Source organism: Nymphaea colorata, chromosome 11 (assembly GCF_008831285.2).
Source record: "Nymphaea colorata isolate Beijing-Zhang1983 chromosome 11, ASM883128v2, whole genome shotgun sequence".
Lineage (NCBI taxonomy): Eukaryota > Viridiplantae > Streptophyta > Magnoliopsida > Nymphaeales > Nymphaeaceae > Nymphaea > Nymphaea colorata.
This window is the reverse complement of record NC_045148.1, coordinates 704,999-722,117: the sequence shown is the minus strand read 5'-3', so window position 1 is coordinate 722,117 and position 17,119 is coordinate 704,999. Positions and strand designations below refer to the sequence as shown.

General features: G+C 39.7%; 2 protein-coding genes across 5 annotated transcripts; both read right to left on the bottom strand.

Moving 5' to 3' along the window:
* Nucleotides 1–1,553: 1,553 nt before the first annotated feature.
* Nucleotides 1,554–8,528, bottom strand: LOC116264398 (putative clathrin assembly protein At5g57200). The gene is made up of 15 exons (XM_031644590.2): nucleotides 8,307–8,528; nucleotides 8,039–8,108; nucleotides 7,698–7,795; nucleotides 7,308–7,446; nucleotides 7,076–7,203; nucleotides 6,798–6,890; nucleotides 6,620–6,670; nucleotides 5,938–6,003; nucleotides 5,784–5,849; nucleotides 5,557–5,637; nucleotides 4,608–4,688; nucleotides 2,984–3,157; nucleotides 2,836–2,911; nucleotides 2,595–2,719; nucleotides 1,554–2,126 (listed from the first exon to the last, which is right to left on the bottom strand). Exons 1-15 carry the CDS (start codon nucleotides 8,394–8,396, stop codon nucleotides 1,806–1,808), a joined length of 1,659 nt encoding a protein of 552 aa, XP_031500450.1. The 5' UTR covers nucleotides 8,397–8,528; the 3' UTR covers nucleotides 1,554–1,805.
* Nucleotides 8,529–12,463: 3,935 nt separating this feature from the next.
* On the bottom strand, nucleotides 12,464–16,640 carry LOC116264786 (protein CHLOROPLAST IMPORT APPARATUS 2-like). 4 transcript variants are annotated; one of them, XM_031645173.2, is made up of 3 exons: nucleotides 14,974–16,639; nucleotides 13,956–14,141; nucleotides 12,464–13,048 (listed from the first exon to the last, which is right to left on the bottom strand). In XM_031645173.2, exons 1-3 carry the CDS (start codon nucleotides 16,357–16,359, stop codon nucleotides 12,905–12,907), a joined length of 1,716 nt encoding a protein of 571 aa, XP_031501033.1. In that variant the 5' UTR covers nucleotides 16,360–16,639; the 3' UTR covers nucleotides 12,464–12,904. The 4 variants fall into 4 exon arrangements, 2 of the variants coding, with proteins under 2 accessions (XP_031501033.1, XP_031501034.1); XM_031645174.2 differs by having other exon boundaries at nucleotides 12,464–13,038; XR_004174922.2 differs by having other exon boundaries at nucleotides 12,900–13,038; nucleotides 13,956–14,136.
* Between the last annotated feature and the right edge of the window lie 479 nt (nucleotides 16,641–17,119).

Below are 17,119 nucleotides of genomic sequence, written 5' to 3'. Positions count from 1 at the left end.
ATAATTTGTTGATGATTATCATAATTAAGTACGTATTATATATTCATCCCGTACTTTTTCAGCAATCCATAAAGGGGATGTATCAGTTGTATTTCGACTTTCTAAACAGTTGACAAAATAAAAATACGAATTACACTTTAAGCAAGGAACACTGCTGTCGTAAATTTGGGCAGGAATTCTTATGAAAATATTTTACATCAAAATTAAATATATGCTATCTTTCTATTAGATCATCCGCCTGTGTTAAGTTGAACCGGCTGATTTGACCGAATTAAATGACATGCCAACCAATCTTTGGGTTCTGATATATAAAATAGTTTTGACTTCCGATTATCTTACATATCTATTATAATAATAATGCGAAGTCAAACTATATATAATATATGTGATATATTCAAAGTCAAAATATTATTTATATAGATTAAGACTTGACCTAAAATCGAAACTATATTTGAACGAAGACATGCTAGAACCTAGACGGCGGATTCCACCATCCAAAACGTATGGATGTGCGAACAATTCCTACAAATTGGACTACATAGACATGTGTAGTTTGATTATCCAAAATCAGATGTTAAGCAAATCATTGACGTCAGGTGTAAACAGGGTTTCATTTCATTGTCATCTATCAAAATCCATACTTTTTTTAACATATGGCTTTCAACAATTCAACTGCATATATATATATATATATATATATATATATATATAGATATATAGAGAGAGAGAGAGATAGAGAGAGAGAGAGAGAGAAAAAAACTTCTCTAAGAACTGAAAGCAGACAATTTGACAAGAAGACAGCCAACTTTTTATGGTATGACAAAAGTGCACTCAAGTTTGAAATTTTGAACTTCTTCCACTTAACCACACAATTTTATGTGTAATTCAGATGGCTGAATGAAAGAAATAGAAATTGAAACCTGTCTTGTTTGCGGCTTCAAAAAGTCGAGGCTGTTACTGTAAAAATTTCCACAGCAAATCACTTAGAGGATAGCGTGATCTCAAAAAGTCCTATTTGACCAGGATCTGTCGTTCAATGGACTTAGGACAACCGGTTCCATGTTTGACTTCAACTTTCTACCTACACGAGAACGTATTACTTACCATTTCAAATAAACCACTGCTCCTCCTCTGCTTACTGTAAGTTTAATCAGAAGATCACCAAGCCGCGTGCTTATGAACTTGGAACGAGTGGCCTACCAAACGGGCAAAATCTTTGAATTGCAATCTATCTTCGTGTTCTTGACAGACCAATTAAGAAATACTATTTCAAGCATGGTCACTCCCTGTGATGGCTTCTAAGCCTCGTCCTAATTGACATGCAAAGTGAGACGGCGGAATCAACTGACAGGCAAGAAGAGAGTAATGGAGAGAGAATTACCTCTCATTTACTTGAGAAAATGTCTCACTTGTGTTTGATGACTTTATCAGCAGCAAATTTGAAGTCATGCACGACACAGTTTCTCCATATATGATTTTCTTGAAGGTTGCACACCTCAGATTATTGTATTGGATGATTGCATCTGTTAGCTTATAAAGCACATGAACAAATTAATCGTGGAAAAAAGAGATATACAACAGGAGAAATGAGCCAAAACTATTACAGTGTAAATAGAGCAATTGGTATAAGATGGATTTATGGTACAGTTGGATTATCCTGGGCAACCAATAAGACTGACATTTCCCTTTCTCATTTATTCCCTTCTCACGACCATTCAAAGAATAATATAATAAAACCATAAATTTACAAGGCAGCCAGGCAACAAATAATAAAATGTAATAAAAGAGAAAAAGAAACCAAAAATCTACAGCAAACTAGAATTCCCATGTGCATATGATGCATTTGAATAACCAATAAATGGATCACCAAAAGGATTGGCAGGCATTCCCTGCTGTGGTGGATTGAAAGAATAAGGACTTTGCATCAGCATCATTTGCTGCTGCTGCTGAGCCATTAAAGCCATCTGCACATTGGGTGGGGGAGCTATTCCCTGCGACATGGCAAAAGGATCACGTGCATCAAACGGGTTAGGCCCAAGACTAACTCCATATGCTGGTTGCTGCTGTTTCCGTGCTTCAGCATCCTCATAAAGGCTATCTAACAAAAGCCTGTCGAACCCACCAGCCTGTTGACAAGCAAATGACATCAGATAAAGTAAGAAGTAGGAGTAGCTAGTATGCATAATTGCCTAAACCTCAAGCATTCGGAGTTGAACATAGGAATAACAAGGATACAGTTATGTCCTCTTGTCCTTCATGCACTCTCATACGCCTCCAAGAAACCACTGACGCTTTTTAAGATGTACAGAGTATTGGGATGGATACTATTTGATGGTAAGCTACTTTCAGCAGCCATTTCTCTATATGGCATATTGTCTTCCAATTAGTCAAATTGAGTTGCTCACAGTGGATCCACTCATTTTGTGGGTGGTGACTTATGTAAACCCCTAAAATAATGGGGTCAAAATGAAGTTCCAGAAATTGCTTTACCATCTGTCTGGAGCTCAGATTGAAATAGTTCATTTGATAATGATGATCATCTATCCCATGTCAGTTCTTGTAAAGTTAAAAACAAAAGGAAAGAGGAAACTGACCATTTTACTTTCAGTCAAGGTGTTAGTGCTACTGGTATCTGTGGTAACTAGCGCTAGTTCCCAGCCTGAAGGATCGGAAGCACTTCCTAAGAATCCATCTGAAGTTGAAGTCATTGTAGCATCACCTGCAATAGTTTCAAAGAAAAAACTTACATACGTATAATATGCACACCTATGAAGCATATGACAATGCTCCAGTTGGTGTTGCCCATGTAATGAAGAGGCTCTAAGGATAGCAAACCAGATGGCACAATCGCAAGAGCCAAAGCATTGCTTTCTTCTATCAGTGATGCTTCAGCGCTAATCTCGTTTAGACCCTGTCAAAGGAAAGGATCAGTTAAGTTGTGAAAAAAATAAGAGACAAAATCTTTGAAGAACCCAATACTTACCAATAAATCGCCGGTATCAGGAACTTGAACTGGTGGAGGAATATCCTCGTTGCTAGTTTGTTGAGCCTCCTGTACTTCAACTATTGGACTTTCCTCAGCTTTTACAGCTGGCTTGGGACTTTCAGGGGTCACGACTTCTGGTTTGTAAGTCAGCAACTTCCTCTCCTGATATTCCTGGCATTAGAAGACATTTGTAATATTAGAATGAAGCACAGAGAAAACCAACACGAAGAGTACAGTTGTGAATGGTATCTCTTGGTCACATAGCACAGAAATTATGATCATTGAGTAAACATCTGAGCCAATAACCATAAGAATTATTATTACTATCATTCTTTCAACATAAAATGTTTGAGTCATTTTCTCATACAAGCTGTCAGTTATCTATCATTTGTGGAGTCAATAGTGTGATTTGGAAGAAGCACGATGTGATACAGATTTACCTAGGTGGGAATGCTTAAAATTTGCAACTAGAATAACGTGACTTATCCTTATCAATGTCTATATATATATAGGAGAATCAAAGCTGCAGCATGCTGGATGTTGCCGGATGGGTAAAAATAAAAAATCTATCATTAAAAGCACCATAAACCATTGCTAAAAATAGCATAAACCATTGCTAATGCCCCAGTAATGACGGTTTCTTAGTGGCAGATTTTTAAGTTTTAGCCATCTAATAACATCCAACAGATTTGAATCCCCTGTATATATATATATATATATATATATATATATATATATATATATATATATATATATATAAAACATTAAATGTCATGCAAAAACTATAGCTAAATTATAAATTCGAAAATGAGATTAAGATGCACACGCACTGATAGAAGCATCATTTTGTGAAAGTAAACACTATGTCCCATCTTCACTCAAAAACTACATCCTCATCTAATCTTGAAATCTCAAATACAAATAAATGGTAAAAAAGTGAAAAACAAAGGATGGTTCAACTAACAATCCGGAGAAAGCAACCAAAAAAAAAAAAGACTGCAACGTGCATATGGGCAGAAGTAGAATGCTTTAATAAGACACCAAGTAGAATGCTTTAATAAGACACCAATGGACACAGGCACATGCATTTTTATGTGCACATAGATGTCAATAGAATTGCTCAGTACCAGGCATGCATTCACATATTTATTCCAAATTCATGTCTAAAATTATGTACATTCATGTGAATGTAAAGCTTAAATTTTCGATTCTCATTTTGCGACCCAGGTACACATCCAAAATGCATCCTTTTCTTGGGGCATTCATCCCTCTGTAATATTTAATCACCACAATCACAATAACAGTTTGTCTTTGCCTTTTTGCATATACTAAAAGTAAAAAAAAAAAAAGGTATAAAAGACCAAAACACCACATTTTCCTCAGACCAACACCAGCTCAGTTACAACAGCATTTGGCATCAGTCCAGACAACCGGAATGGCAATGCAAATAAGGAATAGTATGTAAGTTCAGCGACATCTGGAAACAGCACAATTGCCTGTTCATTGACTTAGTATGGTTCTCCCTTACTAAATTATGGTCATTAAGTACTACAATATTGAGATGTATATGAATGTCAAGGCATCAGGGTAAGCACGTAAGTGTAGATAAAACCATACTGACCAGTTGTTTACTTGAACCGTAGACCGACCTAGGTGCTTCTCTTATATATTCTTCCATTGTCGCAAGAAAAGAAGGTGGTGGCTGGAAAAGTGAGAATTGAAAGAGAAAATAATTAATGTTTATCCTAGGAAGATTCATACATATGCACAACATACTCATAAAAAATACATATTTAGATGTCGGGTTGTATTTAATGCATATGAATGCAGATAAATGTATAAAATGATGCACAATTTCATGAATACAAGCAGATCTAAAACATGTTAACGTGCATCTTTGAAGCAGATGGATTGCCTTTTAAAATTTTCTGCAAGAGTGATTGCATGTTATTCAGTTTGTAATTTTAAAAAGACAACTCACCAAGAAATTTGGAAAATGCTACTTGCTCCTTGGTAAAAGTGAAAATATAAGGAAAACAAGACATCATGCTGCTGATCTATTAGAAGTAGTGAATGCTAAAACAATTAATTCAGAATCGATTTCATGCAATGAGTACTGTTGCAAGTGGGTCCAGAGTATTTGGCTCAAACTTGATCCTGCAGAAACATTTTTTCCTAAGCGTAGAAACGATTGTGAAGAGACAACTTCTTATGGTGCCAATGGCTCACTTCTGATCCAGTTTGAAGAAAATTGAAGAACGTTATATTTTACAGCTCCTTCAAATTTTAATCATTGTCATGACTTTCTGATAGTAAATAAATTAACAAGAGACAAATCTATGATGATATGCCACCAGGAATCAGTATGGTGAAAGTTTATTCACTTGAACAGGTTCCATTGCCCACAAACATGTTGAGCAAGCATTTGCAGTACATCTAACATGATCATCGTTTCATTTTTCTACAATTTTCACCGAATGAGGCACATTCACATTTGGTTGGTTTTTACTTGCTTCTGGCTGAGAAAAATGGAAAATAAATCATATAGGCCAACAAAAAATTAAAAAAACCTGTCTCAAAATTGGAAACTGAAAGTTCCTTGCAAGCTCCAAGCCCTTGCAAAGCTCATAGAAGTCGGAAAGATTCTCAGCCTACGAAAAAGAAAAGCACAATTAGCAGCCTAACTAACAGATCTAGTTCATGCAATTCATGCATAAGCTTTACATTTACATGTGAACAAGCAATTTGAAACACGTGGCTACGGGCTATGAACAGCAAGTGTAAAGGATATACAGACCTGTTGTCCAGCTCTTTTATAAATATCAAGCGCTTTAACAGCCTCATGCCTAGACATCTCAAAGAACTGCAGTCAAGGCAAATAATCAATGTTTTGAAGAAAAAGATACGACCTATGAAAATGACTAGAAAAGGCAAAAGAAAGATAACCATACCACATCAACCAAATTAATGATGCCATCATTGATGGCACAATAGATTTTAAAGCTCTCTTTTAGTACCTGTAACCAGAGAATAAATTCTTAGTGTATACACACACACACACACACACACACACACACACACATTATTGTGAATATAAATGGTTTGAATTCATCAGGTTCAACTGAATTTGGTACAGCAAGATGGAAGATAACATATCCTAACTAATCCTTATTTCTTACTGGAATAATCATAATCGCTTTTAAGTGTTTCTATGCTAAACCAGAAAAGAAAAACCCAATCTCCACTAGAGCAACCTAATCAAGCAGAAGACTACAAAACTTGGGAACACGTGGCTCCCTGTCAAACCCTCAAGCATGTAACTGTTCATTACAAGGTTCTTTAAAGATAAAGCACAACCAAATCAATAAGGCCTACATCGCTCGTCAAAAAATGTGCCTCTTAAACTGTGTAAACCAAGAATGTGTCTGATGTCACCACCAATGCCAGATGATTAACAAATAATGCCTCTCGACACCATGATGGATAGAACACAAATCCATTAGAGGAAAAGTGTAGCAGCAAAATCTGTAGAAGCTGATACACAAGCTACAGTTTTACTTCAACAGAAAGCAAGACCTGTGAAATTGTTTACTTCAAGAAATTGAACAAAGAAGGAGCTTAAGCTTAACATACCAGGGCCAATGCATACTGTATCAGGTAATTGCCAAAAGCAGCTCCTTCAGGCTGGAAAGATTACTGAAAAATTAGAGGCTTGAACAGTAGAATGATAATCAAGATAACAAGAGTTACGTGTGCCAAGAATTTCTGGATTCATCTTATGAATGTGGCACCCATGACACAACTGAGCTACCTGGCAGCCTACAAGGCGGTGAAGTAGCTGCTGTAGAGCAGGCATTTGCTCCAAAAGATGCTCGCTGCTCAAATCCCTTGTTCTGCTATGGTTCTGTTCTTATACATATAGGAGAGAAATCATCATTGTCAGCCTAGACGAGGTTAAACATTGCATGCAGGAACAAGAAAACTGTATTATCTATCTGGGGGGTCTCAGGTTCACAAGCATCAGAAAAAACCCTCAGCTAGAGCATCATAGTAAGAGGGAATAATCATTCGTCTAGTGAATGTGCCTACCTTTGTTGGTCCTGGACCAGATTTTGTTAACCTCTCAGCCTCAATGTCATACTTCAGCACTCTAAAACATTCCAACCTCTCCTCTAGGAAGAGAGCATATGTGCGAACCCAAGCTGAGCAATCCCAAGCTGCAAAAAAAAGTTTAATCCTTATGATTAAGAAGGAAGTGGAGAAACATGAACTGGCTAACATAAACGCACGAGTCATGTAAAATCCAACATGAAAATCTTACCAAGAGGGCTAGAGTCATCCTTAAAATTGGATAGCTGAAGTATGTGCCCCCGTTGTGAATAGTTAAGCAGTTCTTCTCTAAAGGTAGGATCACCTTCTCTGAGTGTTCTATGGATAACTATTAATGTTTTCAAAGCAACCTGTTCCACCACGACGAACTAAAATTCAGGAACAAAAAGAAAAAGTGCGTTTAGCAAGCTTGATAACCACAGGAAAGATCTTCTCAAATACGTAGATGTTAGTGTTTCTTCTGGTTCCGGCAGACGTGCTCGTGCCTAAACTCAACTGCTTGAGGTCATAAGGCCAGGAAGATTCTCTATGTAACAAATGGAAGTAAAAACAAGAAAGATAGCTCAACATAACAAAACATAGAAGAAAAGAAAAAGCATACGGTCCAATTATGGGTCTTGGCTAATCGTCTGGCAAGTGCATGGATACAATATGCGACATCTGCACGTGGCCGAGATATAGAGGTGGCAGCAAATATTTCTGTAGAAGGAAAAGCAATGAAGAGATATCATACGTCACATTGGTGATGGACAGCAACCAACAAGGAATCTAAACATAAAAAAGAAAAAGCGCCTTCGAATTTTCCAAATGGACTAAATTATCGACGTAACATCCAAAGTAAACGAAAAAACAATTCTCAAACAGAACGACAGAGTCAAGTACCCAAATACGTACAAAATTCAATTGAAAATGGTGAGATATAAACAGATAATTAGTACTCACTCCGAACATGGCGTTCTTTCGGCGGGCATTCAACGTGATTCGTTGCCTTGACGATGGCAACGTCCAAATCCTTCAATTTATATTCAAAAGAGACAAAATCAACGAAACAATAGCATAAAATGGAAACCAATGAACCCCATCAATCCAAACAACAAAAAAAAATGACGATTGGTCCATGAAACGCGTCAGAACTGGGATCCTAACAGCGAACAAAATGGTAATCCAAAAATCTATCTATTAAGGAAGAAGGCACCAATGCACCACCCACCTTGAATTCGCTATTGACCTTGGCGAGGCCTACTTTGGTTGAATCCTTGAGCGCTCCATAGGCCTTCCTCCAGCTCTGCAGGGTGCCCATTTCCACCTTCAGAGGAGAGACCCTGTTCTTCCTCTCCGGTGGATTGATGGGCGAGAGAGAGAGAGAGAGAGAAAGAGAGAGAGAGAGAGAGAAGGGGTGCGTAACGGTTCGAGATTCAACCAACGAACTTTCGGTCCATCTTTAGACTTCTCTCTCTCTCTCTCTCTCTCTCTCTATAGAATAGTCCTATTAATCCTTGCATGTTTATTCAAGTGACGAACGATCTGCTTCTAATTAATTATTTTTGGGGCATCCATCGTTAAATTTAGTAAATCTAGATCAAAGAAATATGTGAAGAACTTCTACAGTCCTTTCCCTTCTAAAACACGGCATGCATTACGTCAATATATGCCTTCCCTCAGGCCAAAAGGGTCGATTATTAGAGTCGGCAAATCTAGCATTCAAAGAGAAAATACTATAATTTCATGAATGAAATGTAACGAAATTAATTAAGCCAACTAACTTTATATACAAATCAGTTCAAGTAGGTTGAGACAACTAATTCCTCTACACCACCTCCTCTCCAGGTTCAAAGGCGGCACATATTCCTTTATAAAAAGAATTTTTATATTTTTTTCGAACAAGATTAGGTGAGATGCCTTTTGGTAGAGCTGGTAGAGATGCCCTTGATTGGAAATCTTGGTCATCAAATCTCAATTTCGCAAGAATTCAACTAAACCTTCCCCACAGATTAAGATGTCAATGGATCCAATTCTGATCAGATATCCAACCGGACTACTTCATAAAAGTCGGATTGGAAAAAGTTTTAAGAAACGAGATCACATTCCGAATTTGAAAAATAAAATCCTATCGAATTTGAATTCGCTTTGGGTTTTAAATAAATATCCGCTGGGATTTATTCAGATTCAATTTCGAATAAATGTCCCATATTCAATGTTTTTACATTTTGAAAGTTGGTTGTTAACATATCAACGGATTTGATTATGTAATTAAAAGCCGAATTTGCAAGTATGAAAATAATGTTCTGATTCAATTTTGAATTTAAAAATCAACATTAAGAGTAGATATTTTTCTTCACTCTTACTTGAATCTGAATTGCATATGAATGTGTAAGCATCTGATTTCTCTGATTAATGGAAGGGGATCACCTCAGCCCGTTTTGGGAATGTGTAAGCATCTGATTCACCGATATGGTAAAGGGATATGATAAAGGGTACATCTGATTCAAATCTGACCAATTGACATCCTAAAAATTGGGAGAGATATATGTCTGCCAGTCTACCTTTTTGCCATCTTAGAAGAGGGACAAACTTAAATTTTATTCACTAAAATGCAGAACTTTTCCACAAATCAAACAAAGACAACTTTCTCTTTACATTTTTCATATGTGGATCTTGTGATTCCAATATATACATCCCACGCAGTGGACTAAACAAGGAGAAATTGTCTCTGGGATACATCTGGACGTCAAACAAAGGCATTTCCATGAAACTAGTCGCGGGGCTTGTTTTGTGAAAGCGCCGGTACTGATAGCACCCCCTTCGATATTTAGCAGTTCATCATGCTTCCTACTGGTCTCATTTGAGGACTCAGCCCGATGCCATGATAGCCCCTAGATGGCCCATCTCCCATTCTTGGGGCTGCACAATGAGCGGAGCCAGCTTGAGCTCGACTCAAACTCACTCGTCAAAACTCAATTAAAATTCAAATGTTAAACAAGCTCGATTCAAGTTCAAATGTAGGCTCGAAATGTTAAATGAGTTGATTTCGAGCTGTAAGAACTCCACTCCTTTAAACTCAAGTCGGATCAACTACATAATGAATGTTGAGTTATAATGAGAAAACAATTAAATGAGTAACAACTAAATGAGTTAAGTCAAAAGAAACGAGTTAATGAGCGAGTTCAAGGTCGATGTTATATCCTCTAGTTGAGGTCAACTTGGAGCTCGAGTTTTATAAGTTAAGGTGAGCTCGAGCTGGCCCAACTCAAGCTCATATGCAGCCCTACCCATTCCTTGGGTAGTGTTTGATAGGGGCACTCTTTCCCCATTTTAAGGATGGAATTTTAGGGACAAGTTATCCTCGCCTTCAAACATGCCCTTAAGATAATGACAGTATGGGCATCGTGCAACATCCATAACCAATAATAGTTTAACAGCTTTTCTTTATCGACATTGCTGGTTTCTCACAACTGGGAGCACATGCATTTGTTCTTCATAATTCATTCGTACCAAGATACGTATTTTGGAATTTGGTGCTTCGACATTCCTATATATTTCTCAAAATATGAAAAACCAGCCGTCGATTTTCGTGTTAGAAATGAAGAGATATATAGATAGGAAAAAATCATACTATCATGCGTATTGTTTTTTAAATATTGATTATACAATTCAATATTTTGTGATTAGATTCGGACTGCACATGATATTGTATTAGATTTATCTTCATCCATTGGCTTGATTTGGTTGGTTAAAAGTTAAAACGAGACTTGCACTTTATTGGGTAAAAGAAAGGCCCTTTCTGCCAAGCATCTATGTAGCTTCCAAATTTGTCAGATCTTCATGTCAGACTCAGATCTGGTTCATATCGTCTGGAACAATGTCCATTTCTGGTAACTAGTCAATCGCAGATCTAACTCGCTTATACAGTTAGAGTTGTACTAACGAGTCTATACTTTTTACTATTGGACCAATATTCAATCCGGTCAGGTTAATCCGTGGCAGAGTCAAGATTTTTTGGTTGATGGGCATTTTGAGTCACTAACCCGGGTCTGATCTAGGTAGACCATAACCAGGTATAACTTCACTGCAATGGGATTTTTGTAGGTCTGCCCACACAGCCACACTGTAGCTCCATCACTGTGGTTAACCTGTGCTGCTGGAAAAAGAGTCCGAGTCAATGGTGGGGCCACATATAGGCTGGTGTGGGCAGTTGCTCACACCAACTTCTCAAATTTTGTTCATTTTTACATTAAGATCATTTGATATTTACTTTGTTATACCTGTAAGTACCCCTTGAGGTATAAAAAAACCTATGAATAAGTGCCCCTACAAAAAAATTGTCCAGCTCTACCACTGGTCTAAGTTATTGAGGCTTGACTTGTTTGTTAAATCTAAGCTCGACTAGGCTCAATAGAAGAGAATATCTTATATTTTGATGTCGTGTTATACTTGACGCCCTGTGCTCCTCGGTTGGACGACAATGGGTTGTCAACAAAGAGCTTTTCTTTTCTAGCAAACAGTTTGGCTAATCTCTTGGCTCGACCTTTAGCTGATCTGAGCTCAGAATGGTGTACATGAGCTCGACCCCAAGTTCGAAAGAAGAAGCCATGGCTCATGTTCCCTGTTACTCTTGCTACAGGGTCTTGGGCTGCGTCGGGAGGGGGGGGGGGGGGGGGGGCTTGAGGCGAACAAAGTTCATGATTTACATAGATTTACATAATGAATGAAACAAAACAAAACAAAACTGAGGCTGCTGAGTAGCGTTTCATATGACCCAAACAATTGGCTTTTAACATCTCAAATGAATGAATACAAGGCTGAGGCACAGGCAATGAGGATCAATAAACCTTTTGCTTGGGGCTTTAAAGTTTCAGTTATCCAGACTCTCCTTTTTGGAGAGTCGACTTCCCAACAAAAGAAGGATGAAGAGGGACCAAGCAAAAGCTTTCCACTTTTCTAAAGATTGGAAACACGAGTGGGCGGCCTCTCCCCACTAAACTCAAAAGCCCTTCACTTTACTTTCTACCTCTGAGTTGCTTTTAACTTTTCACGGGGAAAAAAATTCAACGAGGGCTTCCAATTTCTTTACTTGTAAAGCTCCCAAGACATTGGCATACTCTTTTTTTTTTTTTAAATCAAGATGAAAAGAAAGCACATATGAAGGATGGGGCGTGCTAAAATATTAGCCTCAATCTTTAGTTTATCGTTTTTCCATTGCTCCTGGATGTGTTTCATTGAAATGAATTCGTTTTCAGCTCTCTCTCTCTTCATATATATATATATATATATATATATATATATATAGAGAGAGAGAGAGAGAGAGAGAGAGAGAGATCCTTCTCTCAGGTGGAGGAAACAACAGTTCCATCCATGGTCCAACTGAGAGGCAGATAAAAGTGGCTGCATTTGCATACACTACCAAACAAAGCGTATAAAAGTAAGAGTAAGTGTACATGCGGGATGCTTTTTATCGATCAAACAATGTCCACAAAGAGAAAGAGAAAGAGAAGAAAAGAGAAAAAAAGCTTGAGGCCAAGTAATGGCCACCATCCTCATTGTTTGTTGGTTTCAACCTTCCCAACAAAGAAAAAAAAAATCCCAAATGCCAAAAAAAAAAAAAAAAAGAGTCGGCCCACCTGCCCCACATCAATCAGTGTGCAATATTTCCACATCTGAGCGACGTTGTTTTCTCTTTTATTCCCATGGCTTCATCCCTACCGCTAGTCTGATCCCTTTATCTAATTAACCCCCAAAATTCAAAAAGAAAAAAAGAAGAAAAAACAAAAAAAAAACCCCACAAAATACCAAAAATATGGCTCCAGGAAATTAAAGACAATGGGGAAGGAGGAAGGAGCGTCCAGTTGCAGTAGGCCCGTGACTTGCTGACCGGGTCTGGACCCAAGGACCCGTTTTCCCTCTGGTCATGAGTGCAGCAGAGAAGGCCTCCTCACAAACCGACCCTGCAAAAGACTTCACAAACATTAATTTGGCCATACCCTTTCAGAAGAACATTTTGAAATTTTTCAAAGGAACGAGACAAAGCAATTCATTGGTGTCATCGCAAGTGGGACATTTGGATGAGTTACTACATTTATTTTACTGGTGAATGCTTCGGTAAGCTCGGTACGAACCATAACCGGGTCCCTCGGTGCCCACCGGCTTTCTACTTCTCTAAGCGAATATCAAAGGGCTGGGTCTGTATTTGAGCTAACCGGGTGGGCTCGGTCAGCTTCTTTTGGACCAGACCCTTCTAAATATACGTTGGACTGAAACTATTGAGATGTGACAAAGTTTGTGAATGCACATATATACTTTTGCCACCCACGATTTCAGAAGAGCCAATTTTAGGGAATCATGGACTTGGGTATGTCTCATTCGATGCTGAGAACAGGTGGAAGGACTTACAGTAGTACACTCGATGCGAGGACACCAAAGATGCGCAGGAGTAGGTGGCCATGTAAAAGGCATGTCATTTGTTCGATTCGTGTGGGTGCTACTTCCCTACATCATAAAAAGTAGAGACACGACACTCAAGTTGATAATCGTACCATACCCCACCTAGGTGTTCCATGACCTTAAGGGCAGGGTATGGAGCTTGGTGGATTGTTAACCTTTTGCTCACTCGAAAAAGCCAAATTAAGTTACCACAAGAAAAGATAATCCAAAATAGCTCCAGTAAATCTCAGTAGATAGTTTCAAAAAAAAAAGTACACAAAGATTCGAGGTGCTCAAGAGCAGGACCAGAAATTTGGGGTTTGTGATGGTTTTGCTGTTTCCACCGCCAAGAAAAACAGCCACCAATCTAAGTTGGTCTTTAGAGTTTTAGAACAGTGGAGGATGAAGGAACAGAGTTGCAAGGGAAGTGTTCTCTTTTTACCTTCATTCTGGGTCGTTTGTCAGCATTCACTTTCCTGACTTCGTAGCGTATTTTCTTGGAGAAAAGCCTGGTCCTCCTTTTCTCTTTGTACCTCAACACGCTAGCCTCCCTGAGGCCTGCACCATCTTCTCCTACTTGCCTCCACAACCCCATGTCCGGAAACACATCGTATTGCATGAGCCTGGCCTGCCAAAGGTTCCTTCGTCGGTTTAAAAACAACTTATGTATATATATGCACACACACACACATGAGCATGGGTCTACCAACACATATAGACCTGTCCATGACGTGATAACTAAATGGTTAAAGTATTGCATAGTAAATGCCTTTTGAAAAGGATGCTTCCATGTCACAAACTTAGTTCTTGAAGTTTTGCCATCATCATTTAAGTCATGAAAAACAAGACAATAAATGCAGCATTATTCTGAAATGAACAAATTTTGCTTCTACCATTCTGTGCAGATTTGTTAAGAATGCACACAATGGGACACATGTTCGTTGCAGGGCCCAAAGAAGCGCCCCTATTTGCATGAACAGGCCGATGTACTGGATGGGTGTGTAGACGTGCGCGCACACGCACACACACATAAGGGCAGTCTTTATTCAGCATAGATTGTTCATCTTAAACTAAGCAAATCCCACTTCAGATCCAGTTATCTTCATAGATTTATGTGTATTATATCGCATATTCAGGTCAACTATTTTGAACCAAACAGGTCTAGGACTAATTTGGTCTCTCTTTTTCAACAAGCTGCTTTTTCTCCAACTAATGTAACAGTGGGGATAAATCCTTTGCCGGAATTTCCTCCTGTCCTGCCAAAGAGATGGGAATTAGAATTTCCGGCATAAAGGGTGCCGGAAACTCCTAATCGACCAAGCATTGAGTAAAGGAGGGAAATTGAGGAAACCCATTGTTGGCATTCCTGGGTGAGCTTTCAAATGACACAAAATGCGGGAGCAAATGAACAATCCTAAGTATGAAGAAATTAATCTCTAGAAGTACCAAGAACTACGTACAAATGAATCAGGCGATGAGGACGACGGCAAGCATTCTTCAGCCCCCTGGTTCGCGCCGGCGGCAGCATAAGCCGGACCTCGATCCGACCACTCATTCAAAACCTTGTCGTAGTTGAGTTTAAGGCTCAAACCAGATTGAGAATTTTCCTCCTTCTTGACCCACTCGAAGGAGCAGAATGCCATCGAACTCTGCTCCTCCTGAGCCATGATTTTGTCCACCAACCTCAACCTTGGCATGAATTCGAGCACCTCCATGGCCGGAGCCCGGTCACGGTCCCGGCGGAGTGCCCACTGGTCCATCCCTATTGTCGGCAATCCTGTGTTCACTACTGAGCTGTAACTGTAATCCTGTTGATTCGGATTTCGATCGTAATTGTCATCAGATGTTTTACTGCCAAGAATGCTATCGATCCCTTTGTCGACCTCACCATGAAGGAGAGACCCTGCTTCAAATTCCTCATCGAATGGTTCATTACTTTCCCGGGATTCGACGTCATGACTGGGAACTGGGCTGCCGGAAATTACATACTCCTCTTCTGAAAATTCGTCAATCCGGGATTGATTTTCGATGGCGGAGTCACTCTTGTTGTAGCTTCCGGACTGATTCGCGTCACCGGAAACAGGTGGCTGCTGAAATACGTGCTCCGTGTCGTCCATTCCCGATTGGTATCCGGCACCCAAATGAACTCCGTTCTCAGAAACAGAGTGTTCTGTTTCCTTTCCGCATCCAACAGGGGAAGCCAACACTTCCGAGTCCGACAAGTCATCTCTCCGAGACTGGATTTCAATCCCCAATCGGGTTTCGTCATCAGAACCAGAAGGCTCACAGCCTGGCCGGCATCCTTCGCTGTCGCTGGACACCGGCGGACGAAGAACTGAAACCTCCGAATCAGAGAATTCCTCGTTATGGGACCGGATTTCGACGGTGGAATTGGTTTTGTCGTCGATGCACAAAGACCCCGTGGCGGGCAGAAGCCCAGCCTCATGTCCCGAGATGGGCGGCCGGAAAATGAGCACCTGAGTCTCCGCAGACATGAACCTGAGCGGCTCCTCCATTAATTCCGGCGTTTCATCCTCGAAATTCTGCGATTTAGCCCGCTGCGGCGGCCTCTTCAGATTATGACCAGAAAAAACATGTGGGTAGACGGTGGAGAGCAGCGCCGTCGCCTCCGCATAGACCTGGTTCGGCCGCTTCCTCGGCGCCCTCTGCTTCTTGCTGGTGATGGTGAGAGTGGTCGTTGTACTTGCATCTGAGAATGCAGTTGACGACGAGGAAGAAGAAGCAGGCGACCGTATGGACGAAGAAATTGACGGCGATTTCGAGAGAACCGTGCTTTCGAGCCCGTAAGTACGGGTTCCTCCCCCTCTCGGAAAGCAAGACGACATTCGTCAATGCCGAAGAAGCAGAAGGGCAAACCCCTATACCTTAAACCCCCTGAAAAGCTCTCAACCAGAAGCGCTCAACCATAAGAGAGCAAAATAAAGCAAGTAGAGGTGGTGGAAGAAGGTGCTGCAAAATTTGGAAACAGCCGAGGGAAGAAAATGGTGGGATTTTGTTGAATTATTGGAGGGAAGGAGAGGTGAATAAAAGGAGAAAGGATACAGTGTAAGGGACAATAGTGGCTGGGTATTGTGTTGGTCTCTCTGCAGCGGCTGGACCACTGACAGGGCCTCTGGTCTTTTGTGAAAGCTCCATATATAGTCGCTTTCTGCTCTGGAATTCTCGAACTGCCCTTCCCCTCGCCATGAAGTCACCGCAGGTGCCTTGTCCTTCGTGAAAACCTCTGCAGATTTCCGCTTCTGCTCTTCAACCTTCCTTCGAATAACTTTGCTGCCTTCTTCACCATTCCAAGTGGGAAATAAGTTCCTATTTCTCTTCGACTCATACATACTGACTGAATACCTGTTCTTACATTCCTTCTCAAATTTTGATTGCTTCAAATATTAGATTCATGGCATATGATGTGATCAAGCAGAAATCCATATTTCCTGAAATCCATACCTGAATCTTCAACATATGATACATTTAACAACGTTATGTTTTATTTCAAAAAAGCATGATATCACTATGTATTGTTACTTGATTTAATAACACAATATTCTTGCCTCTAAAATGTGTCTCACCTAGTCGGAATATGCCCGACAT

What these genes read in the sequence shown, in the direction of transcription:
- LOC116264398 (XM_031644590.2), bottom strand. Translation starts at nt 8,396, where the DNA reads ATGGGCACCCTGCAGAGCTGGAGGAAGGCCTATGGAGCGCTCAAGGAT. An exon ending in GAAAGAACGCCATGTTCGGA is followed by an intron (nt 7,796 to 8,038) that starts GTGAGTACTAAT and finishes TTCCTTCTACAG; the next exon opens with AAATATTTGCTGCCACCTCT. An exon ending in CCAAGACCCATAATTGGACC is followed by an intron (nt 7,447 to 7,697) that starts GTATGCTTTTTC and finishes GTGGTGGAACAG; the next exon opens with GTTGCTTTGAAAACATTAAT.
- LOC116264786 (XM_031645173.2), bottom strand. Translation starts at nt 16,359, where the DNA reads ATGTCGTCTTGCTTTCCGAGAGGGGGAGGAACCCGTACTTACGGGCTC. An exon ending in CCTCATCGCCTGATTCATTT is followed by an intron (nt 14,142 to 14,973) that starts GTACGTAGTTCT and finishes AACCTTTGGCAG; the next exon opens with GCCAGGCTCATGCAATACGA. An exon ending in ACAAACGACCCAGAATGAAG is followed by an intron (nt 13,049 to 13,955) that starts GTAAAAAGAGAA and finishes ATGTTTGTGAAG; the next exon opens with TCTTTTGCAGGGTCGGTTTG.